The 25849-nt window shown below is 46.0% G+C and overlaps 1 protein-coding gene and 1 long non-coding RNA gene across 8 annotated transcripts in view; one reads left to right on the plus strand and one right to left on the minus strand.

Annotated features, from left to right (window-relative positions):
• ITGA9 (integrin subunit alpha 9) overlaps nucleotides 1–18942 on the minus strand; it is a 331280-nt gene extending 312338 nt beyond the window's left edge. For 2 of the 7 annotated variants that reach the window (XR_014792283.1, XM_084857948.1), the window contains exon 1: nucleotides 18194–18919. Coding sequence is in view for 5 of the 7 variants with exons in the window: in XM_084857948.1 (XP_084714074.1) it covers nucleotides 18194–18372 (179 nt within the window). In the remaining 2 variants the exon portion in view is untranslated. Of the gene's footprint in view, nucleotides 1–18193 lie in introns of all 7 variants that reach the window. The other 5 variants (XR_014792284.1, XM_084857950.1, XM_084857951.1 and 2 more) reach the window with 4 other exon arrangements.
• Nucleotides 17753–24654, plus strand: LOC146344695 (uncharacterized). Its single transcript, XR_014792286.1, has 3 exons — nucleotides 17753–18134; nucleotides 19857–20147; nucleotides 22098–24654. It is a non-coding gene; the product is annotated as an uncharacterized LOC146344695 (long non-coding RNA).
• Nucleotides 24655–25849: the final 1195 nt, after the last annotated feature.

A 25849-nucleotide genomic window follows, 5' to 3' on the forward strand; every position in this document is an offset into this window, starting at 1 on the left:
TTATCATGTGCAAACTGAGCCATCGTCTAAAAACACAAACCCTGCCTAGATGTAACCATCTTGTACTTTTAAGATTAGAAATAGAACCCACAGCTGTCTATTCCCAAACCCAGGAAGCCATCCACAGAAAGGCAACTGCACACATTAATGTGATAGACTAACACAGGAAGTTCTGGTTGTCCATCTAAAAAAAGAAGGTTTTCTGGAAAAGGTACAGAAAAGGGAAATTAAGATGATCAAAGGGTTGGAGGACCTTTCCTATGTGGAGGAGGGGCTAGTTTGTACTTTTTATTTTACAAAAAGTTGACCGGGGAGATATAAAATACGTTTACAAAATTATGAATGGAACAGAAAGAGTGGACACATAGACATTTTTACCCTTATAATTTTTCATCGGAACTTGGGAGTCACTCAGTGAAATTAAGTGGCAACAGGTTCAGAACAGACAAAGAAAAGTACTTTTTCACACAGAGTGTAACTAGCTTGAGGAATTAACTTCTACAGAACCAGGGCCACAGTTCCAGGTTTGCAGGGGCCTTGGACAAAGGGTCTACTGGTGGGGGCTCTTTCCTGTTACCTGGTGATGGCATGCACCAATGCTGAGCAGTGCCAGGAAGCTGGATCTAGCTCCCATTTTAATTTTCCACCATGCCCCAGAGTAATGCTATGGAGGGACATCGTGGGAAATTAAAATGGTGGCTAGACCTTGGTGCTGTTTTGAGCTCCAGGTCAGAAAAGATCTTTAAAAGGAATGGGGCAGGGCAGGTGTTAGTGGCAAGGATGCCTGGTACTGGAGCCAGCCCTCACAGAATGGCCTTTTTTAAAAAAAGAAAAGAAGAAAATACATTCACAGAAGTCGTCTGTCAACAACTGTTACTCATGAAAGCTAAAACAAACCTCACTGGATAGAAGAGATATCTCTCTTGAGTACTATATGCTGGGGACAAACAGAGGAAGTTGTCAGTGTCATGCTCTGCATGTGGGCTTCCCAGAGGCATCTGTCTGGAAAGCCAGGAAAAAAGAATGATGGACTGGGAAGACCTTTGGTCAGATCCAGAAAGCACTCAGTTTCATGCTGTCCTGGTGTCCTGCTTTATAGAGCACATTCCTCTATCTGAAGGTCTGTCAGAGCACAGTCCTCCATTTGAAGTGCTGTCTAATCCAAGTCAGGCTTAAACCAAGTCAGAACCATCAGAAGGGAAAGCAGGGCCTTGGCATTGGCCATCAACAGTTACTACCTTGTCAGCAGACTGAGCAGGCAGACAGGTCACCTGGCTTCCCCCACTACGGTGAGATGTACTGCATTTCTATTTAAGTGACAGTAATTATTTCTAAGTTGGCATCTGTGCATATAAATTAGCATATGTACTTTCTGTGCAACCCTATGTCCTTTTTTTTGGCAATGCATGTCCTCTTTTTTCATAATGTGTAACTGGCCACTCTATTGCACATTCTTGTCCACTGGGTATCATTGTTAAGATCTCTTTGTTTATATATTTACAGGTTCAGAAGGGGTGGTCAGAAAGTACAGCATGGTGATGGCCACTAGCTTAAATGGCTTTCAAAGGGGATAAGATAAATTCATGGATGAAATGCCTGCCAATGGCTCACTGTATGCAACCACAAGGTTCAGGGGCAGGATGCCTCCAGTTACCAGCTTGCTGGACAGCAACAATGGGAGACAACGATTGCCTTCATGTTCTGCTCGTGGGCTTCCCAGAGGCATCTGGTTGGCCACTGTGGGAAATAGGATGTTAGACTAGATGGACCTTTGGTCTGATCCAGTAGGGCTCATTATATTATTGGTATTAGTATTATTTCTTATATCCCACCTTTCTTCCATCATGGAACTAAAGGTGGCTACATGTGGTGTCCCCTCCAAGCACTGACCAGACCCAGACCTGCTTAGCTTCAGCAAGGTGACTGCCTCATGTGCCTTCAGCCCATGCCCTGGGACCTCATCTTACATTATTTGCACAGAAAAGTGTTAGTCCCATTTGAATCACTACAACCTTGCTCCCTTGGAACAGTATGAGTTTTAGGTTCTACAGCAGGGGTGAGGAACCTATGGACCTCCAGATATTGCTGGACTTACAACTTCCATCAGCCCCAGCAAGCATCAGGAATGATGGGAATTGTAGTTCATCAACACGAGGAAGGCCACAGATTCCACACTCCTGTTCTTTAGGACTGGGAAAGGGCACTTTAAGATAAAGCTTTAATGTGCATGCGGGAGTGATTTGACCAACCATGCATATGATTTCTGGATCTTGTGTGGAGAAATATGAAAAAGCTTATGAGCAGGGTTATTTTGACTGACAGACAGATAGATAGATACTGTGTGTATATATGTGTGTGTGTGTGTGTGTGTGTGCGTGTGTGTGCGCGCGCGTGTGTGTGTGTGTGTGTGTGTGTGTATATATATATATATATATGTATATATATGAGAAAGATAGAAAGACTAACAACAGAGTATTAAAATATATTTTAAGCTGAATGTTTTGGCTTCCACCTTCATCAGCTGTTAATTGTGTACCAGGAGTGGCAGTTTGGAATACTTGGAGATGCAAGTTCCTTAGGAGAAAAAACAGAGATATGATTGGTGTAATGCTTACGAATTGTCCTCCAGATTAAGGCCATTTGGACTAAGAGTTCTGAGTCGACAGATCCAGAAATTTTCCATTTTGTCAAGCATTATCAGGGACTTTTGTTGTTCTACTGGAACCAACTGTAAATCCAAGAGGCTATGGGCAGGAGAGTTAAAATGTCTTGCAACAGGCTGCTCCAGGTTTTTGGTTAGAATTGCTGATTTCATAGAATCATAGAATAGTACGGTTGGAAGGGGCCTACAAGGCCATCGAGTCCAACCCCCTGCTCCATGCAGGAATCCAAGTCAGAGCATCCCTGACAAATGGCTGTCCACCCTCGTCTTGAATGCCTCCAGTGTGGGAGAACCCACCACCTCCCTAGGGAATTGGTTCCACTGTCGTATTGCTCTAACAGCCAGGAAGTTTTTCCTGATGTTCAGCCGGAATCTGGCTTCCTGTAACTTGAGCCCATGATTCTGTGTCCTGCACTCTGGGATGATCGAGAAGAAATGCTGGCCTTCCTCTCTGTGACAACCTTTCAAGCACTTGAAGAGCGCTATCATATCTCCCCTCAGTCTTCTCTTCTCAAGGCTAAACATGCCCAGTTCTTTCAGTCTCTCCTCATAGGGCTTTGTTTCCAATCCCCTGATCATCTTTGTTGCCCTCCTCTGAACCCTCTCCAGTTTGTCTGCATCCTAATTAAAGTGTGGTGCCCAGAAATGGACACAGTACTCCAGATGAGGCCTAACCAGTGCTGAGTAGAGGGGAACTAGTACTTCCCAGGATTTGGAAGCTATGCTCCTCTTAATGCAGCCCAAAGTAGCATTTCCCTTTTTTGCAGCCACATCACATGGTTGGCTCATATTCAGCTTGTGATCGACAACCATTCCAAAATCCTTCTCGCTTGTAGTGTTGTTGAGCCATGTATCCCCCATCTTGTAACTGTGCATTTGGTTTCTTTTTCTTAGGTGCAGCACTTGGCATTTGTCCCTATTAAATGCCATTCTGTTGTTTTCTGCCCAGCGCTCCAGTCTATCCAGATCACTTTGAATTTTGTTTCTGTCTTCCAAAGTATTAGCTATCCCGCCCAATTTGGTGTCATCTGCAAATTTGATCAGCATTCCCTGCACCTCCTCCTCCAAGTCATTAATAAAAATGTTGAAGAGCACTGGGCCCAGGACTGAGCCCTGCGGTACCCCACTCGTTACCTCTCCCCAGTTTAAGAAGATCCCATTGATAAGCACTCTGAGTCCAATTCTGTAGCCAACTGTGGATCCACTGGATCATTGTTCATCTAGCCCACTTTGAGCTAGTTTGATCATCAGGATATCATGGGGCACGTTGTTGAAAGCTTTGCTGAAGTCGAGGTATATGATGTCTATAGCATTCCCATGGTCCACAAGGAAGGTTACTTGATCAAAAAATGAGATCAGATTCATCTGGCAGGATTAGTTCTTGATAAATTCATGTTGGCTTCGAGTAATCACGGCATTGTTGTCAAGGTGCTTACAGATGGATTGCTTTATCATCTGCTCCAGAATTTTCCCAGGGATTGATGTCAGACTGACTGCTCTGTAGTTCCCAGGTTCCGCCTTTTTACCCTTTTTGAAGATAGGGACAACGTTAGCCCTCCTCCAGTCATCTGGCACTTCACCCATCCTCCATGATTTCTCAAAGAGAATAGACAGCGGTTCTGAGATTTCTTCTGCTAGTTCCTTTATTACTCTAGGATGCAGTTCATCTGGCCCTGGAGATTTGAACTCATTCAAAGTAATTAGGTGTTTCTTGACCATATGCCTATCGATCTCAAGCTGCAATCCTGCCCCTTCAGCCTGCCAGGGGGCTCATAGACCCTTTTTTGGGAGAAGACTGAGCCAAAGTAGGAATTGAGCACCTCTGCCTTTTCTTTGTCATCTGTTATCATTTTGCCATCCTTATTTAATAGCTGAACAACCATTTCTTTCCTCTGCCTTTTACTATGCACTTAGCTGAAGAAAGCCTTTTTGTTGCTTTTAGCATCCCTCGCTAACCTCAGCTCATTCTCAGCTTTAGCCTTCCTGATGCCATCCCTGCAATTCTGTGCTACCTGCCTGTACTGTTCCTTTGTTACTTGGCCTTCTTTCCACTTCCTATATGTGTCCTTTTTTGTTTTTCAGGTCATCTCTAAGCTTTTTGTGAAGCCACATTGGCTTCTTCTGTTGTCTTCCACCTTTTCTTCTTGTTGGAATTGTTTGTAATTGTGCCTTGAGAATTTCCTTTTTTAAAAGCTCCCACCCATCTTGGACTCCTTTTCTTGTTACAGTCGCTTGCCATGGGACCTTACTGATCATTGTTCTGAGTTTATTAAAATCAGCTTTCCTAAAATCCAGGGTATGCATTTGACTACACTCAGCTTTTGCTTCCCTTAGGACCAAGAACTCAAGTACAACATGGTCGCTTTCCCCCGGAGTTCCTGTAACTGCTATTTTATCCACTAAGTCATCTCTGTTGGTTAGGATCAAGTCAAGGATAGCCGATCCTCTAGTTCCTTCCTCTGCTTTCTGTAGGAGGAAGTTATCCGCCACACGTCAGGAATTTCCTGGAGGGGCCATGTTTTGCAGAATTTGTCTCCCAACAAATACCTTAGAAATTGAAGTCCCCCATTACTACTACATCATGCTTCCTTAAAACATTGGCTATTTGCTTTTCAAAAGTTTAATCTCCTCGTCTTCTCCTTAATTGGGTGGCCAGTAGTAGACTCCGACCACCAGGTTCCTTTTATTCTTTGCTCCATTTATTTTGATCCAGATGCTCTCGATGGGACTACCAAGCTCATCCTCCTGTATTTCTGTGCAGAGATATGTATTTTTCACATACAGTGCAACCCCACCTCCCTTTCTGTTCCTCTTGTTCTTTTTGAACAAATTTTCAATTGCTGTATTCCAGTCATGAGAGTCATCCCGCCAAGTCTCAGTTATACCTATCAAGTCATAATTTCCCTCTTGTATTAAGAGTTCAAGTTCGTTCGGTTTGTTTCCCATACTCTGGGCATTAGTATATAGACATCAAAGACCATGCGCTTTATAGTCTGGCTTTCTTCCTACATGTGTCTGAAGACTATCATTGGGCGCTCTTAGAGCTGTTCTCTCTGTTGCAGTGCATGTGCCTTCGTCCATTGTTACCCCCAACTTTACATCTCCCTTCCCCGTAGGATTCAGTTTAAAGCCCTCCTGATGAAGTTCTTCACGCTGTGGCCAAACACATTCTTCCCATCCTTTGTGAGGTGCAACCCATCCCTTGCCAACAGCCCATTTTCCAGGAAGTATAGCCCGTGGTCCCAGAATCCAAATCTCTCTCGTCGGCACCACCTTTGTAGCCAATCATTCACCCAGAGTATTTTTTGTTCCCTTTCTATCCCTCTTCTAACTACTGGAAGTATGGATAAGAAAACTATCTTGGCCCCAAAGTTCTTGAATTTCCTTCCCAAAGCCTCAAAGTCTGATGTGATTTCTTCATAGCTCCGCTTGGCGGTATCATTTGTTCCCACATGGATGAGAAGAAAGGGATACCTGTCAGTGGGCTTTATGAGTGCAGGCAACCCTTCAGTCACGTCTCTAATCCGTCCTCCCAGGAGACAACATACCTGGCGAGTCCACGGGTCTTCGTGACATACTTGGGTCTCAATCCCACGCAGCAAGGAGTCTCCCACTACTACCACTTTTCTCTTCTTGTTGTAGGCCTGAGTTTCATCGCCTCTGTTTGACTGACCTTCAGCCTCTTGCTCACTCTCATGTAGGTTCCCCTGTGATTCTTCCTCTGCAGGCTGTCCTCCAGTCTCATCCTCAAGTACCTGGAATCAGTTCCACAGCTCCACTGCTTCCACTGGTGCAGAGTGGCGTCTAGTTCTTCTTCTCCTAACTGTCACCCTTTTCCAAGGAGTATCCTCTACTCCATTTTTCTTCACCTCAGCATTTCCCACTTCTACCTCATCTTGCTGTTGCTCTTCAAGTTTCTGGTCTTCACTTTGCTGCTGTAGTTCCCCCATTCTGTCCAAGAACTCTTCATGTTCTCTTATTCCCCGGAGGGTCGACAGTCGCCGCTCCAGTCCACTTACTTTTTCTTCCAGCAGCGTGATCAACTTGCACTTGTTGCAGGTGTAGGCCATGTTGTTCTCAGGCAAGAAAACAAACATTGCACACACCTTGAAGGTCACCACCACTGGAGAGTCCTGTCCTTCCATAGCCTCTTTTCCCTTTTTGTGTCTAGCTTTGTGATTGTTCTAGACTAGCCTGTGCCTGCTCCTCTGCTCAGCAGAGGTTAAAAGCAGAGTCCCACTGGTGTGGAAGTGTGTGTTACAAGACAAATAAATGAAAAAAAAAGTTAAAAAAGAAAAAAAATTACGGGGCCTCCCCCTTGACCTCCCCTGCCGAACTCCCCTGGCCAACTCCTGTTTGCTCCCCCTGTTTGCTCGCTCTGGTCGTTCTCTCTCTGGGAGCTTGCTTGCTTCTGTAATCCTTGGACCAGCTGGAGCAGCTTCCTCTGCTCTGCTCAGCTGGGAGTTAGGAAACAGACTGAAGCTTCCTGCCCACTCAGCTCCTGGGAGTACTCAGGCCACACGCCCCCAGTTCAGTTGGAGCTCTCAGAAGCACCTGGTGAGCTCACTGCCACTCAGAAGGATAAAGGATAAATTTGTGGTTACGGGATCTTGTTCTTAGGTCTGCTGTAGTTTTCCCTACATATTGCATACGACATCCATTTTTTTTACATTCAGTTAAGTAAACCACACAAGTAGAAGTGCATGTTAACGACTGCCTAACGCAAGAAGTTTTGTTTGTAACTGTGCTCCTGAAAGAAGTGGGTTTTTTGGAGGTACCTGCAGGTAATGCAACACGCTGATTTACAATGGTATGATCCTGGGTTGCAAATATCTTGTTTAAGTGCAACAGCTTGTTGCCCTCCAGATGCTTTGGCCTACAACTCCTATCATCCCTCACCATTAGCTACGCTGGCTAGGGAGTTGTGCTCCTCCAGTTGTTTGGGCCTACAAGCTGCCTGCCCCTGAGCATAGTATAAATGCTTTTAATCAACAGCATCCAAATCACTGTGTATATGTGTTCAACATGAGCTATTTTTAGCTTTGCAGTTCCTCTCTCAAACAAATAACTTAAAATCTGAAAACAAAATCCTTCCGTCCACTGTAAGAAAGAACTCTTTCCATTTGTTCCTTGCCCGATATTATTTGAGAAACTCCCTATCAGTAAACACTCCACTGGAAGTTGACAGGCAAAGCGCAAAAGCACTTGTGAATCAAAGAGAATGACAGCAATTCATTTTAGGGCCCGAGTCCAGACTGAATGCTTGCATTTATACCACAGTGCGCTACAGTTCCAAGGCCAGCATTTTAAGAAATAGAGCCCCATCTATCAGAGAGAAGTACAGACAAGCACTGTGAGTGTTTACAGGCATCAACTATTCCTGCTTTCATTCAAAGGGCTCCAGGTGAATTTAGCTCCATCCAATCCCAATAGTTACATTTTCACAAAATGCCCAATACATGTGGAAAGAGCATTTATGCAGTTCCTGTGGGTCTTTGGTTCTGCAAAGAATAAACATGTCAGAATAAATAACGTTATGAAGCAGCCAGAAGTATTTTTTAAAAATCATTGTTTAAAATACTTCTCTCCTTCTCCTGTCATGACCTTGAATGCCAACAGTTGTTCTTAGAAGGCTGCATTCAACTCTTCAGCCATTTAAAATGAGTGGTATGAAATGAATTTACCCTCACTGGAAGTTGTTAAGGCTGCTAGAATTATTCCCATCCGGCACAACATGACCGATCATATTTCATATTGAGAAGCATCTGCTGCCAAGATGATGGGCTCTTGGGTAGTTCCCAAGAAATAGCAGAGAATGTAGGCAACCAAACAAAGGATAAACACCACTTGGTGACACATAAGAGACAGGTGCATACATGCTCCCTTAGCCACTCAGTCCAAACTGTCATTGCTAAGGAAAACACTGGACCATGTGTGGCAGTGGCTCATTAATCTGATGCTTCGAATAATGCCCGACCCTACCATTAGGCAGAGTGAAGCAATTGCCTCAGGCAGCCAATGCTAGGAGGTAGCAGTAAGCTGTTGGGAGGAGAGAGCTGCAGACTGCTCTGCAGCCCGTCAGTTAGCCTGCTGCCTTCAGGTGCATCAGAGGACACTGTCCCATCACCCATGTTGAAGACAGATTCATCTAAAAGCCCAGTTGGCTTTTGAACGTGGAACGGGAGGAGGCGCCATCTTGTTCTTTGCCTCAGGCAGCAAAACGTCTTGGGCCGCCTCTGCTTCGAATCAATCCCTACCAGCATCTGCATTTATGAAGGCCAATTCACTTTGCCAACCTCCTCTTCAGTGGCTGCTTTCAAGGGGTGATCAGGACAACTCCTCTCAGTTAAGGATTACCATGATCTTTAAAAAAAATGCCATGAAGCTGGATTTCAAGCCGCAACAGAGCTTATGCAATAAGCATGATCAGGGTCACCGAGACATCAAGCAAGAACCCTCCAAGCAAGAACCCTCCAACTCCAAAAGCTAATCTTTATTCCTGGATATTTCTGGTCTCCTCTCGTCTAGACTACTGTAATGTACTCTGCATGGGGTTACCCTTGAAGTCGGTTCGGAAGCTGCAGCTGGTGCAGAACGTGGTGGCTCACCTGATTAAAGGCAGCCGCCAGCGTGATCACATCACTCTGGCGCTGAAGGAGTTGCACTCGTTACCAGTTGTTTTCCAGGCCAAATTCAAGGTGTTGGTTTTGACCTTTAAAACCGTATATGGTTCCAGCCCAGCCTATGTCAAGGAGCACCTCCAGCAACACCAGACAGGCTGCTCAACAAGATCAACCTCGGATGGCCTTCTCTCTGTCCCATCAGCCAGGACAGCTAGGCTGGTGAGGACAAGGGAGAGGGCCTTCTCTGTGGTGGCCCCCACTCTGTGGAACTCCCTCCCTAGGGAACTCCACCATGCCCCCTCTTTAATGAGCTTCCGCCATGCACTGAAAACTTGGTTATTCAGGCAGGCATTTGGGGTTAAGGTATTTTTAAATAATGTTTTAATGTATAATTTTACTGTTTTAAATTATACTGTTGTACATCGCCCAGAGTGGCCGGGTTACCGGCCAGATGGGTGATTAAGAAATTTAATAAATAAAATAAAATATTCTATCAGCATGAAATAAGGAGGGGGGGGCAGTTGGATGAGAACATTCATGTGCATTGATCCCCTCTATCTTTTGTTTTCTCTTGCTGCCATTTCTCCCCTCATAGCAACTCTGTGGCTGAGAGGTAGGATAGGCTATGCCTTTTTCAAAGGAAGAGATTTTTACTATATTAAGTGGCATACAAGTATTACAAATAATAAATACTAGCCAGAGGGGGAGTATTTCACCAGAGGTATGTACCAGATACGTTAAGCTCAATCAGACAGGGCTTATACCCTGCTGTCAAAGCAGAGTCATCTTACCTCAAGCTTGGAAGGTGGTAGGTTAATCGACAAATTAACTGAAGGTATCAACAGGATAAAAACAAAGCGCTATCTCCTCCACCATGTGAACAAACACTCCCCCCACCTGCTGAAAACCAAATACTACCACAAGCAAGGGGAGAAGCATGTGCACTTAAAGAGTGCAGCATTTAAAAATAAGTGATTCAGACATTGCATTGTCTCTGATAGTCTGACCAACCACATTGTCTGCTACTGGCAACATATTTTTTTTTCCCCCAAGCGCACAAGGAGCAATGCAATGCACTTACAGGGATGGGTATGTGAGGGTCTTTTGTGGGGGGTTTAAAACCTTCCATTTCCCTGCCAAACTTTTGAAGAGTGAGTAAAGTCTTGAATTCAGATCCAGAATCCTTTTCCCTTACCTTGAAATGGGATACACTCCAGGCAAGTTTAGTTTTAGCATTCTGCAAGACAACTGAATTTGCCTTAAGACTCCCTAAGCTTTAAACAAACAAACAAACAAAAGAATTCAATCATTTCTCACAGATGCAATGTACAGTGTTGGAAGATGCAGTAAAGTGCAACCCTATGCAGTTCAGCAAAGGATACTGTCACAGCCTGGCACGTCTGTGGGATCAGAAATGCTGCTTCCATGCTTCTGATCCCAGCACTCCATGTGTAAAAGGTACTTCAGCCTATGCTGGCAACCACACAACTAGCAGGAAGTATTGTGAGGCCAGCGTAACCTGGGCATATGGCTGGCCTTTCTGACTGAACTCAGGGTGTCACAGTGTGAGATGCACTCCCTTGTTCAAAGGGGATAGATATGTCCTTTATAGGAGGGCAAGTTGTTACTCATTTGCACACCTTTGATGGACTGGCATTAATGTTCCAGTCACATATAGGATAATGTGCTCTTGGGCCAGTCACCACAAGGCTCTCACACGGGAAGAGGAAGGGGGGAAATACAGTAAGCACCAGGTTTAGTGGGGCCCTTGCACCCGTACATCCCCATTGGGCACCACTACCTCCCCTTACCTTGATAGTGGCAGCTGGGTGCAGTACTACCCTCCCCACCCAAAAAAGTGCCAGTCTAACTGGCAAGAGGTGCTGCTGGCATCCACTATTTTAATTCCCCTCCCACAATGCCTCTGGGACCCTGACATAACGTTGCTACATCAGGGGCCCAAAGGCACTGTGGGAGAATTAAAATGGCGGGCAGCAACCACAGCCACCAGGCTTCTGCACTGGGCCAAGGAAAACCAGCAGGTGCCTAGCCCTGAGAGGAACACCAGGCCCAGGTGACTGTAGCTGGCATTTGGGGTTGGCTGCAGGGTTGCCATCAGTAACTGTCCAATGATGCCAACCCCTGACCCTGGGCCTGGGAATGATAATGAGTGCAAACAAATCCAAAAGTAATGATTTCGCTCTCACTCCCAAATTACTCAATGGTATTACAGAGAGCACCTCAGAGCATTCTACAGCTTGCAGACAGACAAGACAATCAGGTACATTGCCAGCCCTACTGTACTACAAGGTGAAACAGGCTGCTTCAGGCGTCAGAACGTAGGGTGACAGATGAAGGCAGGAATTATCATCTGAATGGTGCAGCAAAACTTTTTTTTTTGAGTGTGGCCCTAGCATTTGGGGAAGGGGCATTTGGTGCACCGCTTCAGGCAGCAAAATGTCTTGGGCCAGCACTGATTAGGTGCTACAGGTGGGGCCCTTTGATCTGCTTAGTTTTGCAGAAGGCTGGGAACTTGCCCAGTGCCAGACGCTTTATAGGGCGTGGGCCCCATGAGAGTGGGGCTCCCAATGCTGCCTTTTGTGCCGAGTTCCATCCATTCAGGAGAAGAGAAAGCTCCTACCTGGACTAAACCATAGATTTTTAATCAGGAGTTACACAAACAAGCAAAGGGCTGGATGCACCCGATCTCATCTGATCTTGGAAGCTAAGCAGGGTCAGCCCTGGTTAGTACTTGGATGGGAGACCACCTGGGAATCAGGCTTCCTGCACTGAGCAGGGGCTTGGACTCAATAGTCTTGTAGGCCCCTTCCAACCCTATGATTCTATGATTCTAAGATATACCTGCATATGGGCAACAATGACTGTGTTGATATTAACAGCTAGCATGGCCTTTAGCTTTGCACAACCATAGCCAATTCCTGAGCCCATAACAAAATGAAATTCTAAATGGCTTCTTAGAATGCACCTATGGCATCAAGTCAAACACACGTGCAGTTTCCTTCCCTGTTGCATATGTTCCAGCAATGGCTGTTGAGAGCTTAACCGCAGATATCATCCATTCCAAAGAACTTGTGAGCTATTACCCGTTGAGCTCCCAACACCTACAAATGCAGAAAGACCGAAGAATTGGCTCTCTGTAACTATCTCCCCCCAGGGTTGTTTTTTTTTTAATTCATAAAAAATCCTGCTGACCTCTTGCCAGAGGCAATAGGTTAGGAATATCACATTATTCTCTTTCAATTAAGGGAGATGCTACTTTGGAATCAATGAAAAACTAATTAAGCACACAAGACATACCTACAAGAGCAGCTTTTTGAAAACAAGAAAAGAATGAACAGAAAAAGAACTAAGTATTATTTGGTAATTTGCTGCTTCCTGGAATCGTTGAAGCTTATTCCACTGCACTGCATCCGAGATGGAGCAAAACTACTTTAATGCCATAATACATTCCCTAAGTATAAACCAAGCAACCTCAGTTATACTGGAGACTTAACAACCGATGCCAACTTTAAGTGCCATTCCAGAACCACAGCAAGAGATGCAGATCTGCTGCAACAACAAATAAATGATTAAAAACTGGATTTAATTTATAGCACCATGGCTGTGAAAGAGAACATTTTTTGCTGAGGAGCAGGTGATGTGTGCAAGAAGCATTGCCAAGGGTAGCCTTTGCTCCCTTCTTTAGTTGGTTACACAGTACAGGCTGATATGCCAAAGTTAATTCTGTACACACACAATGTCCCACTTTAACACTGTAATTTAAAATCCTCCTGGCAGGATGCATCAGAATCTAGGACAATGCTCTCTTAGTGCAATAATCTGGAATTGCGCTACTTGACCCCCCTCCCCCAAGATTTAGGATTAATGGGTGTGGTGCACTGAGATGTAAGTGAGTGGAAACTCTCCAACCCAATCCCCATCCTATCTGACCCCCAGAAACTGACAAATGGGAAATGCTACTGGTTATAAATTGTGACGTTATCACTGATATCATCACCATCTGTTTGTTTTTTTAATTCCCCAGATCTGATCCAACAATCTAGAGGGCCAAACTGAACCTCACACAAAGGGAGGGGAAAGCTACCATTCGCATTGCACTGTTGTCTTAAAATGATATTTCATTATGCTTTGGGCAAACCTCTGTAAAGCACAGAAGTGTCTACCCTTTTACCAGTGTCTCATTTCTTTAAAAATGAGCAGCGGTTGGACTCAGTGCCCTTCCAGCTCTATGAATCTATGCCACACCTCAAACCTGTCTGAAAGGCAAATCACCGCCACCCCCCCGTTTGGAAGCCCTGCTCCTTGATCACAGGTGTGGGATTTTCACGATGGGTACTCCGGGATGAGAAAGAGACACCCCTTCACAACAGCAACTTCACACGTTCCATGTCAGAGTAATGAAAACAGGTTCTGATGATGAACCCTATCTCACATTAAGCCTGGGGTAAGGAAATATTTTAATGGGGGGTCTGAACTGGACCCCCCCCCCAGCCCTCTGCAGGCCACATGATGTAAGTAAGCACAGCCACACCTAATGTCATGACCCACCCCCTGGGCATCCCACCAATTTTATTATTTCTTTATTGCATTTATTTATTATTAAATTTATTAATCACCCAGTGGTCACCCAGCCACTCTGGGCAATGTACAGCGCACAATAAAACAGTTTAAAACAATAACATTCTACAATAAAAACGTTTTCTAAAATACCCTAACCCATCCCAAATGCCTGCCTGAACAACCACATTTTTAATGCACGACGGAAGCTCATTAAAGATTTATGTCCTGCCTTTTTTTCCTCTTGCAAGGAACTCGAGATGGCTTCCTGCTCCTCTACATTTTATCCTCACAGCAACAACCCTGTGAGGTAGGTTGGGCTGAGAGTCTGTGACTGGCCCAAAGTCACCCAGTGAGCTTCATTGGCCGAGTGGGGACTAGTACCTGGATCTCCCAGCTCCCAGTCCAACACTCTAGCCACTACACCTCACATTTTGCCTTTCTCAGTCCTGAATTCCATGCCTCTCTCAGCACAGAGATGAGGACTCGGTCAGAGCTGGGAGGAACCATTCTTCACAGCAGCACTGAGTTGGGTGCCTCCTTGATGCTGCTGTTACAGTCCCCATCAAAGCCAGCAAGAGCCATGTGAAAGATGACTTGGCCAGCACTAGAAGGAGCAAGTCCAAGGGACGGAGGTTCCCCATCCCTGCATTAAGCCCTAACAGCAGTAGATGTTACTTAATCTGATACAAACTGCTATCCGTGCAAATCATCTGGAGTGCTATTTAGAGATGGTTTGCTGTGACATGAGAACATCCCTGCATTGAAACTCCCAGCTGTTATCCAGCTCAGTCATCATCATTAAGACTGGACTAGTTCAACAATCTGTGACCAAATTAGGCCTCCCTGAGACAGTAAATCTGGGTCTGGCCTGTACCACTTCAGTCTGCAGGTGGGGCATCGCATAAGGGAACAGTCCTCATATCAAAAACATCCCCTCCACCTAGAACAGCCTTCCCCAGCCTCGGTCCTCCAGATGTGTTTGACTACAATTCCCATCATTCCCAGACAGCATGGTCAGGGGTGATGGGAGCTGTAGGAGGAAGGGTTCTGGCCTAGCCTTCCCCTTGATGTGCTAGTCTTCATGAGAAAATATCCTATCATGTGAGCCCCCAGCTGCAGTCTGAAGTGGGACAATAAAAAGACAGGATGACCACCTCAGTGAAAACTAGGCCTTTATTTAGTCCTAAGGGCAATGCTGCTCAGGAAAAAACCTCTCCCTGTCATTTTCATTGATTATGATAACTTTAACCCCTATTCAGGTGTTCTTCTTCTTGTCATACTCCATGAGGTCAAGGTAAACTAGTTGAAGGCGAACAGTGCACTCTAGCTCTGCCCCCTTCTGTCACTGTCCCCATGAGTTGGAGGGATAACTTCTGCAGTGGGGAGCCTTCCCCAACCTGGTGCTTTCTCGATGTTTTGCACTTCAACTCCAGTCAGCTCCAGCCAGCATGGCCAATGGTCAGGAACGCTGGAAGCTGTCGGCCAAAATATCTCAGGGCACCAGGTCGGGACAGGCTGATGTAGACTCTCCAGGCAATTTAGAACCCAGATCTTCCACACTTCTCTACACAAACAGAGAAGGTTCCCGCTGCAGAAGTGACCCCTCCAACTCATGGGGAGTAAGTGGGACCACAACAGAGGGGGGCAGAGCTAGCATGCTTGTCTTCACTTACCCATCACATGTTAATTGTACACAGAGAAAAACAACACCTGCACAGGGCTTCTATCCTACCAAGCGTCCCAGTTCAGCTAAGACCCTGGACAGATCCTCTGATACAGTATGATTAGAAGGCATTTCAAGAATCATTCATCCAAGTATCAACCTTAAGTCTAGGCTCAGTTCACACAGGCATGTTCATTGACCGTAACATCCAATGATGACTTGTGTATGTGGATGAGCCTGCGCAGATCACCACAAGCAGAACTTTCATACTCAGGTCAACCTTTTTCCGATGGAAATAGCTTATACACTCATCAACTGATGACAAATAATGCATGTGTAAGTTTGAAAGCGTTATTTTGACCCAGATCATCCCCAATGGTGGTTGCAACATTTTATGGCCAGAAACACTGAGCATACTGCATGACAACCGGAAATCAACCGGTACACCTTTGCTCATCACATCTCCATGCCCAAACCTGTTGATCACTACCTGTTATGCAGCTGTCCTTAAAAAGTCAGTGACCTTGTCCACAAACAAATGCCTACTAGGAAGAGAGGTTGGCACCACACAGAAGCCACACTGGTAGAATTTTCTCTTCTGTGTAACTCTCAAAGTTACGTGAGCTCTCTCAGGGTTTGCACTTGGCAACTCAGAGGTTTCCCTTGTTCCCAGTCCCAGCTCACTGATGTGGTGCTGGGCCAGAAGCATGGGAAACGCTCCTTTCAGGAGCACCAATTAGGCAACTGCATGAAAAATCCCATATCAGCCTCACCCACGGCTAGAACAGCTAAATGGAACCTCCATGTACAGAGGCACTATACTTTCAATGATCAAGAGGCAAACGGCAGAGGACAGGGAGCTATCACAGTCATCAAGCACTGCTTGCAAGTTTTTCAGGAGCCCCTGTTGGAGACCAGTACTGGGCATAATGGGCCAATCTAGGAAGGTGAATCTTAGCTGACACTGGCTTGTCTGGTCCATACAGTCATCTCCAGTGCTGTAATTGCCCCCTGCTTCTCTGCAATGCAGACAGATGGAAGACCAGTGGGGGTTGGACTCCCAGTGCATTTACAACATACATACACTCAAATTATCCACCACCAAAAACAGAAGTCCTGCACAAATGTGCCTCCCCACCCAAACCCTCCAAGCAATGAGATTTCACCATTTATCTGGCCCATTGCCCAAGCATTCTTACAGTAAAACACTTTCAGGAAATGCTTGCTACCCTCCACCCTTTTCTCAGTGGCTCAATGTACATCAGGGCCTTCCAAGGGGCTGCGCCACTGAGGCATTGCCTATACCCAGAATCTACAGCACTCAGAGGTGAACTCTCCCTATCAAACACTCATGTTGGGTTGTCCCCATCACCCTCTTCTTGGTAACACACACACACCACCCAATAAGACTGGGACACCACTGGCAATCAATCTTCTAACACCATTTGGGAATCAACACCTTCTTTGCACTAAAAGGGAAAGTGGCACTTGTTCTTACAACAACAGAGAAAAGGTTTGTGAATTTGTGAAAAGTTGCTACACACACGCACGCACACTGCAATACACACAGGCTGTTGCTGTTGCAGAATCATCTGGGGGCCTCTAGGAAAAAGGAATCAATTTTCCTAATAACTGATCAGCCTAATAACTAATAATAACTAATAATAACTCGTAACTCAGCCAAGCAGTGTACTCCCATAGTCATGTGGGAGGGAGGGTAGGCAGCTGCCTTTGGAGAGTTCCACTTTAAACATGTGATCCCATCTTCACAACAGACAATTGGTGGCATTTTGATCAATACCACTCAAGACCACCCAATCTGGGCCAGAGCTCTCTAAGGGCACAGGTTGAGAACTTGTCTTCATGTGAATACATAATAGAGAGTGGAACCTGAGGGTGCTTAGCCTGGAGAAGAGGTGATAGCACTCTTCAAATAGCTGAAGAGCTGTCACACAGAACAGGGCACAGAATTGTTCTCTGCTGTCCCATAGAGCAGGCCTGGATCCACTGGGCTAAAGTCGCAGGAAGGTAGATTTTGGTTGAGTATTAGGAGACACTTCTGGATGGTGAGAGCAGTTTGGCAATAGAACCAATTATGTGGAGGTGTGGTGGGCTCTCTCTCTCCTGGAGGTCTTCAAGCAGAGACTAGACAGGCATCTGTTGGGGATACTTTGACTCTGGATTTCCTGCACTGAGCAGGGGGATGGACTAGATTGCCTCCAAAGCCCCCTCCAGCACAGTGGTTCTAAGATTCTTTGCCTCTGCGTATGAGCAGAGAGTAGCTTACCACTGAGCAGACTGCCACCGCACACAGTTTTAAAGTGTGGCGGGGAGGCATGGGTCCATCAAAAGGCTGCATTTGGAACAGGCTGGGGTCTTCACATCTCTACCTTATTTAATTGAGAGAGGGCGGGGAGGGAGGGCGTCCTAAAAGGAATCTAGAAGTTGGCCACATCCCTAAGGACGGAGAGTTGAAGGAGAAATCGGCTCTATCTAGGAGATCGGAAACAGAGGCAGGAAAAGTTCAACGCCACTCTTTTTTCGGGGGGGGGGGGAGGCTGCCTTGCTGTGAAACCGAGCAAGAGGGAAATGCCTCCCAAATGAGGTAAGAGCCATGCAGCCACGCGCCCCTTCTCTATCTCGCTCTCTGACCCGGCGACTCACCATCTCGTGTTGTCGTGGTAATGCTCCAGCACAGAGTATCCAAAGAAAGAGTTATTGGGCCCTTGATAGATCACCGGGTGGTCCAGATCGATGTTATAGGAGTACACCAACGCCACGGAAAGCGTGGCGACCAGCACTTTAAATCCACTCCGCTTGCCCTTCCCGGGAGATGCAGCCATTCTCCGCGCGTTAAAAAAAAAAGGAGTGCGTCTCCTCGGCGCGCCTGCTCCTCTCCCGGGCGCAAGAGAACCAAAGCGGAGGCGGCGGCAGCAGCCGCCCCCGGCCCGCGACTCGGATGCGTCGGAGGCAAGAGCCGAAGGACGAGAGCAGCCTCCGCAGCTCGGCGCATCCAAAGAGCTCCCCCGCGACACAGGGGGGCAGGAGAGTCCGATCAGGCTGCAGGCCAGAGTCTCCGGGCAGTTCCCGCCGAAGCCCGCCGCCGCCCGGAAAGCCGGAGCTTGCGAGGCTTGGGGCTGCTTCTGGCTGCGTCCTCGAGCAAGCCTGGGACTTTTGAGCTCCACTGCGCGCCAATCCCAGGGGCGCGCGGAGCCAGCGCTCCCCCAGCCCGGGACGCCGCCGCGCCGGCCGCAAAGCCGTAGCCACAGCGCCCTCCAGCGGGGGCTCTTACGCGCGCGGCAGCTCGAAGGGCGAGCCGAGCGACGCCGGGGCTTGCCTGCCGCTCTGCGTTCGGGGGCTGTGGTCGCCAGGGCCGGCCCTGTCGCGAGGCGGGCTGGGGCGTCGGCCTCCAGCCGCTGGTGCGCCGTGACAGGAAAAGGCGGCAAACTGGGAGCGTTCCGCGCTGGGAGGTGCAGGACTTTCTGTCTGAACGCGCACCGGATGGCGCCCTCGGTGTGCGATTGCTGTATTTCTGCTGCCAAGGGGAGGCGTTTGTGGGCTTTTCTGCCTCCAGAGAACTTGGCGTTCTGTGGACCTTGACTTTGGGGGAGAGATGGGCGCTGTTTTCTGCTTGCGTCGGGTAGCAAATTATCTTGGGCCAGAGCTGGGAGTTGTGGTTTCAACCCTTTGCCATGGTAACGTTTGGGAGCGTTCAAAAATATAACGCCCTTCGAACCTGCAGTCTGAAGTGGCAACCGTCCAAAATTCCCTACCGCCTCAGTCTGCTTTATGTCAACAGACCACTGGTGAAAGGTGTGACCAGCGGTGTGGTGGCAGGTCACGCTGGGGCCTCCCTCCTGGACTTTTGTTGAAGCCGGACCCCAGCTGGGTCACAGTCCACTAGGGGAGGAGGCGGGAGCAGAGGAAGGGAGTGTGGGCGGCTGGCAGCTGCTTCTCGTCTACCACACAGAGCAGGTCAGACAAAGGGGGCGAGAGAGGGAGCTCTGCAGCCTCCTCTCGGCATCCTCCTCAGCTTCTCTGCCCATGCCTGCTCCATGCCTGCATGCCCACACTGCCCTCATTGTCCTGCAGCACTGACCACCCATTTGGGGCTGCTGCTGGCCACCGCAGCAGCAGCAGGAGGGGGGAGGGTGGGGGAGGGGGCGCTGCTGCTGCTGCCACTGCCACTGTTTACTTGTGGGGCAGAGCAGGTGGCTGGAAGAGCCCTAGAGCAGTCACTGCTGCTGCTATTGCTTGCAGCAGCTACTCTCCCTAAGTGCCAGGCATGGGACAGGAAGAGCAGCCAATTCTCGCTTCCCCCATCCAGAGAGGAGCCTCGCCCGGCAAAGGGTTAATTTACCCTGGAGAGATGGAGGAGCTGCCCACTCTGCCTGCACCTGAGACTGCTGTCCCCACCCCGTTTCAGGGAAGGATGGGAGCACGTGGGCCAGGTTAAGTTGCTTTCTAGAGATGCTGATCCTGATCGTCAAGCCCGTGCCACCAGCAAGGCCAGCCAGTTGTAGAGCGACAGCAACCACCGTCAGCACACATGGGCTGCTGCAGCAAAAGACATGATGTGCCCTGTTCCCCAGAACACACTGGCCAACATCTAACTCAGGTAGGTCAGCTCAGTCAGTTTGTTCGGTGGTGGTGGCACCGGGGTGTGGGGTTGGGGCATGAGAGGGGCAGAGAGAATAAAGGGGAAGTCTATATGAGTGAAAAATAAATGAAAAGAAAATTTAAAAATTAAATTAAAATGATAAGAAATACCTGGAAATAAACCCCTTTGAAATCTATATGCTTACTTCTGAGAAGACATGTATGTGGGTTTTCAGCCGCCTTGCCTGCCTCTGCACAGCTCTGGGCAGGGGCCGCAGAACTTCTCCATTGCATCTGTCACTCAGCCTTTCCCACTTGTGCCCTTCAGATGTGTTGGACTGCAAATCCTATCATCCCCCTTCCCAGCCAGCATAGCCAATACGCTGCCTGGAGCTGATGGGAGTTGTTGCCCAGCAAATCTGGAGGGCACCAGGTGGGGGAAGGCTGCAGGCTGCTACGTTTCTTCTTGGCTGTTCCTACAGAGGGTGAGGGCCTAAAGTGCACATTACCAGCAACCCTGACAGTCTTTAAATAAATTTGTTAAGTAAAGCAACTTTTTTCTTGTTCTCCCTCTATACACGCACGCACACACACACACACTCTCATTTCTTCCATATATTTGCTTTGTGCTTACTTGAGAGTAAGCTCCCATACTTCAGAGTAAGCCCCATGGCCATGAAGCTCTATTCTATCCATATGTTAGGGTTAATATTTTATCTGAGGTAGAAAAAAAATACATCATCATTGTTGTCCATATCTGATGTATTATTTATTTAATTAGGGCACAATCCTGTGCATGTTTAGACAGAAAAAAGTCCTACAACTCCCAATTCCCCAGCCAGCTTAGCTGGAAGTTGTAGGACTTTTTTCTGTCTAAACATGCATAGGATTGCGCCTTTAATTGATGGATATATAGTCTACTTCATCCCAAAGGCTCAGGGCTGGTAACAATATGCTAATCAATCTACTTTATCTTTCCTTGTTGCTGGTCACCAAAAGACAGTTTGAATAAAACGTCTTCAGCTGCTTCCAGAAGATGCACAGACTGGTTTTTACAATATATCTGGTACTTTACAGAGAATCATAAGCAAAAAAAGTCAGATCTCTACCCCTAGAGGCTTACAATCTACATTTAAATTTAATTTGTAATCTATAGTTACATAAATGTTTGAAACTTAATTTTTCATTATACAAGTTATAATTATTATCATTATTATGTTCTCCTTTTTCCTCACACCATTTAGATATAATGTGCCTTTAGGAAGTAAGGGTGTGGAGATATGAATGGCCTAGACCCTTGTCCTCCTCTTGAAAATGTGATCCCATTGTTTTGTACCTTTTATTTAAACACACACATAAAGCTGATTTACATACCCTTAACTGAAGTTTATTTATGGTGGGTGGCCTCATTACGCATCACCCTTAATATTTCTCCAAATGATACCCCAGTACCAGCAGCCAGAGCCAGCTAAAGCACCATCCTATCCTACTCCCACAGTTCCAGGGCAGGAAAGGAGAATAGGGCCACAGCAATACACCAGCTCCCTCAGTAAGTGTGTTTAGGATTGGTGCCTTTTTGTGCTTTACAGTGGGGTGAGTGGGTACTGGAGAAATTTTATGAAAAAGTTTCTTTCACATCTTGATGAACATGAAAAAAATGCAGGCAAATGGTTGGTGCAAATGAGAAGCAAGATGATGTCTTGTTCAGCTATTGAATTATTAATATTCATTATAAGAGTTAGTTTGTGGGAGAGATATAATGAAGGAGCTTAGAAAAGGCTAATGGGTAATGTTGGGGCACTAAGGGAGTGTGCAAGGGGGCTGTTTAAATGAGAAGGGATCTGCCCATGAGGGCTGAGTTGAGAGGGTGAAGCTTCCATAGAGTATCATATTTTGAAACATACTTAAAATGTTTGTGTTTGGGTGGATGGGTGAAAAAGATTTTAACACCCCTGCCTTTTTTTCTCAGACATCCAACTGAAATACCACTGCCTTCATCTCAGCTGTTTTTGGATCTCAGTTGAAGGCTGTATACCTTACAAGGTTGTACGATCTTAGAAGGGGGCGTGGCTGTGGCTGTCACAAAGGGACCCTGCACTTCTGGATTTGCCACTATGCTACTGGTGCTGACCTTTCACATTTCTAAGCACTTACCACAGCACATTCAGCCCATCAGCCATTCATGGCCCAAGGAGGTGCAAGGCTCACATGCTCAGTGACTGGACCAGCTTATGTGGGAAGTGCATTGCGGTCTTTTTGATATGACTGGACAGATACCTAACACATACATGGGTAAAGGCTTTATATATCAGACCCTGAAATAACTCCTGCAATGTTTTTAGACAGGAAGTGTAAATTGCCGTCAAGTCTCTAAGGTTAACATTTGACTGTTAACCAGGGGGGAAAGGAAACTGAAGAGAAGCATTTGTTATACCACTGAGGATTCCAGCCAAAGTAGGTTTTACATTACATCAAAGCCCACGTGAAGGAAGCCTTGCTTTAATCCTCGTGTGTGGAAGCCCCTATAGATTTTCATGCATTAAACTGGTATGTACTTAAAACTGCAACCCTGTGCATGTTTACCTGAGACTAAGTCCCATTAAATTTTTCCATACTATATAGTATACATGAGGCAGGGGCTATTAAGGAGAGGGCCTTTTCATTGGTGGCACTCCAGTTGTGGAATGAGCTTCCCAGAAAGGCTCGCCTGATGCCTACATTGTGGTCTTTTTGGTGCCAGGTGAATACCTTTTGATTTTCTCAAGCTTTTTAGACCTTCAGTTTTAAAAATTGTGTTAGTGCATTTTTAGATCTTTGCACTGCTGCTGTCTTTTATATTGGTTCCTGCTTTGGTTTTATTCTGTTTGAAACTTATGGTTTTATATTATGTTTTACTATGTTATAGTATTTTATGCTTCTAAGCTTTGTCTTGTAAATTTCCTAGAGAGCTTCAGCTAATGAGTAGTATAAAAATTTAATTAATAAATAGAGCCACACTGTTCAGTGTGAACTGTTCATAGGAGACCTAAACATGGAAAGCATGCCAACACACGATTGCAAACATGTATGGCTGTGGCCCTGAGCTGGTTTACACATGCCTATCACTGGATTTTATTTCCTGAGTTACAACTGAATGTGTGAACTAACTGTGCTAGATTCAAGATGATATTAAAATTCTACCTATGAAGTTAGATCTGTGTTAGGCCATTCACTAATGCAAGTTATGATTTGGTATCTGTGGTGGTGAATGGGTGAAGTAGCCCTCTGTCAAGAATACACTTAACAGTAAGCCAACCTGTTTTCAGTGTCTGGGATCTCTAATCAACAGTGCCTTTGATCATATGTAGAGTGTATTTGTCTGAATGGCTATCAACTCATATTATTTACTTCTTCCACTTCCACACATTTTTATCCTGCCCTTCCTCCAAGGAGCTCACATGGTTCTTTCCCTGCCTTTTATTATCTTCACAAAAACTCTGCAAGTTAGGTTAGGCTGAGAGATATGACTGGCCTGAGATCAACCAAGTGAGTTCTTTGGCTCTGGGCATTTGAATTCAGGGCTTCCTGGTCCTAGTCTGACATGTTAACCACCACACTCCACTGTAATCAACACATATGGGATTAAGGGATAGGGTTGGAAGTGAAGCTTGAGCTGAAATGCCATTGTTCTCAGAAAATCACCTCTCAGCCAGCAACATTCCTACTGGTTTTGTAGTTTTCATTCATGCCCTTCAGTACAATACCAGTGCCAAGTTCTTCCCATCACTTTATCGTTTCTGGATTCTGTCACTTTTAACATTAAACACCCAAAACGCTGGTGAAATTAGCTTCTGAAATCAGTGAGTCACTGTAATGGAGTGTTTTACCTTGAACTTGCAAACCTTTTAGCACCATTCCTTGTTTTCCGCTTGAGTTTATTGTCATTGGTCACATGATTGGAATGGCCTCAAATTGTAATGAAAGACCATCAAAAGGATCAGCGTGAGTCACAGACCAACAAGCCTGAACTCTCATTAGTGAAATTGGCCCTCTTTTATCATCTGTGTACTGTACTTTTTACCTTGTGTGCTGGACCACTTACCCTATATTGAAATGGTCAGGCTGGTCTGGTTGTTTCTTGTTGGACGCTTTGTCATGTATTATGTGCCAAACTTGCAACCACTGAAGTGCAAGAAGCCTAGGAATCTGTTCAGTCAAATTTGTTCTGTTGAGTTAATGTACATTTTGTAGAACCCTGAACATTTTGGCTTCTTCTTTTTATTAAAGACCAGGTCAGTCAGTAGTTGTCACAGGACAGAGCAAAGACATAAGTATGGCACTGGAGCCTCTCTTTTCTAACCACTGTTCAGGTCTCCATCTGGCTTCTGAGATTTAACAGCCTTTACCCACACACTCCTCTAATGTAGATAATTTTATTAAATCATGCAAATATAAGCAAACAAAGTACAAAGTTATATAAAACCGTGTCAATAAGCATCAGAATCAAACAATGCTGAATACAAACATAAATAAAGGCAATATTTGCAGAAGCAAACATTTATTTATTTATTATTACATTTATATCCCACCTTTTCCCCTCTTGTAAGGAACCCAAGATGGCTTATGTAGTTCTCTCCATGTTATCCTTTCAACAACCCTGTGAGGTGGGTTAGGCTGAGAGTCAGGGACTGGCCCAAAGTCATCCAGTGAGCTTCATGGTTGAATGGGAACAAGAACCCGGATCCCTGAGTACCAGTCCAACTCTCTAACCACTACACCACACTGGCTCAGATCTAGATGCTGCCTTTTGCAAACTGAAGGGCTCTTCCCATATGCTGAAGGATTTGTATGCAAATAAATCCTGATGGTGGAATGGGGTAGGAGACCATTTTTGTCAGTTTTCCCCTCCCTCTGTATTCTGCTATGCCCCCCCCCCATCTATTCCAGAGAGTTAGGAGAAAGGAATCATGTGAGATGGAAAAATTGGCATAGTTACTTCCCGTGCATGCATCATCTATGATAGGTCAGAAGCGATCTACTGCTATATCAAGCCAGTTATTTGCTGCCCACAGGCATCTTGAAAGCCAGTGATTTGCTGCCCTTTGGCATCCTGAAAGCAGCCAGAGGGAAGGAAGAACTGGGGACAGAAGAAGCCAGACACATCCTTGTTCCATCACTCATCTATCTGGTGACCCAGGGAACCACTGGCTCTATGCCAGGGGTGCAGAACCTCTTTCAGCCCACGGGCCAACATTCCAGTGATGTTCCAGTTCCCAAAAAGGGCAGTGAAAGAAATTTGGATTAAGACAGGATTTTACTTTCTGTCTTCTAGAATTTGCCTTGGCCTAGGAGATATGACTGTCTTGACACAATAAAGTACTGAATTTCATATACAAATATATATTACTTACACAGGGTGAAATAAAGTACTTTTTATTATAAAGATTCATTCACACACACCATTCATACCTAATACAGAAATAGAAGAGTTCTGCCAGCAGGGCCCCATCCCCTCTCTCACCAGAAAGAAGTTCTTTTAGAGTCAAGATAGAAGGCAGGAATCTCACCAATCAAGTAACATTTTCTCTTATACCCATAAATCCTATGCCAAGCCTTTTTTCTAATAAGATACTTGGGATCCACTAATGCTATAAGCTTGCGGATTGGTAATTATAAGGTGGTCCAGCTTCATTTAAGCCCCTTATTCTAAATCTAAGTGCCTCCTTTCTGAAAATATAATTA

This window comes from Heloderma suspectum, chromosome 5 (genome assembly GCF_057233095.1).
Source record: "Heloderma suspectum isolate Gila_16-S chromosome 5, 16-S_ref, whole genome shotgun sequence".
Lineage (NCBI taxonomy): Eukaryota > Metazoa > Chordata > Lepidosauria > Squamata > Helodermatidae > Heloderma > Heloderma suspectum.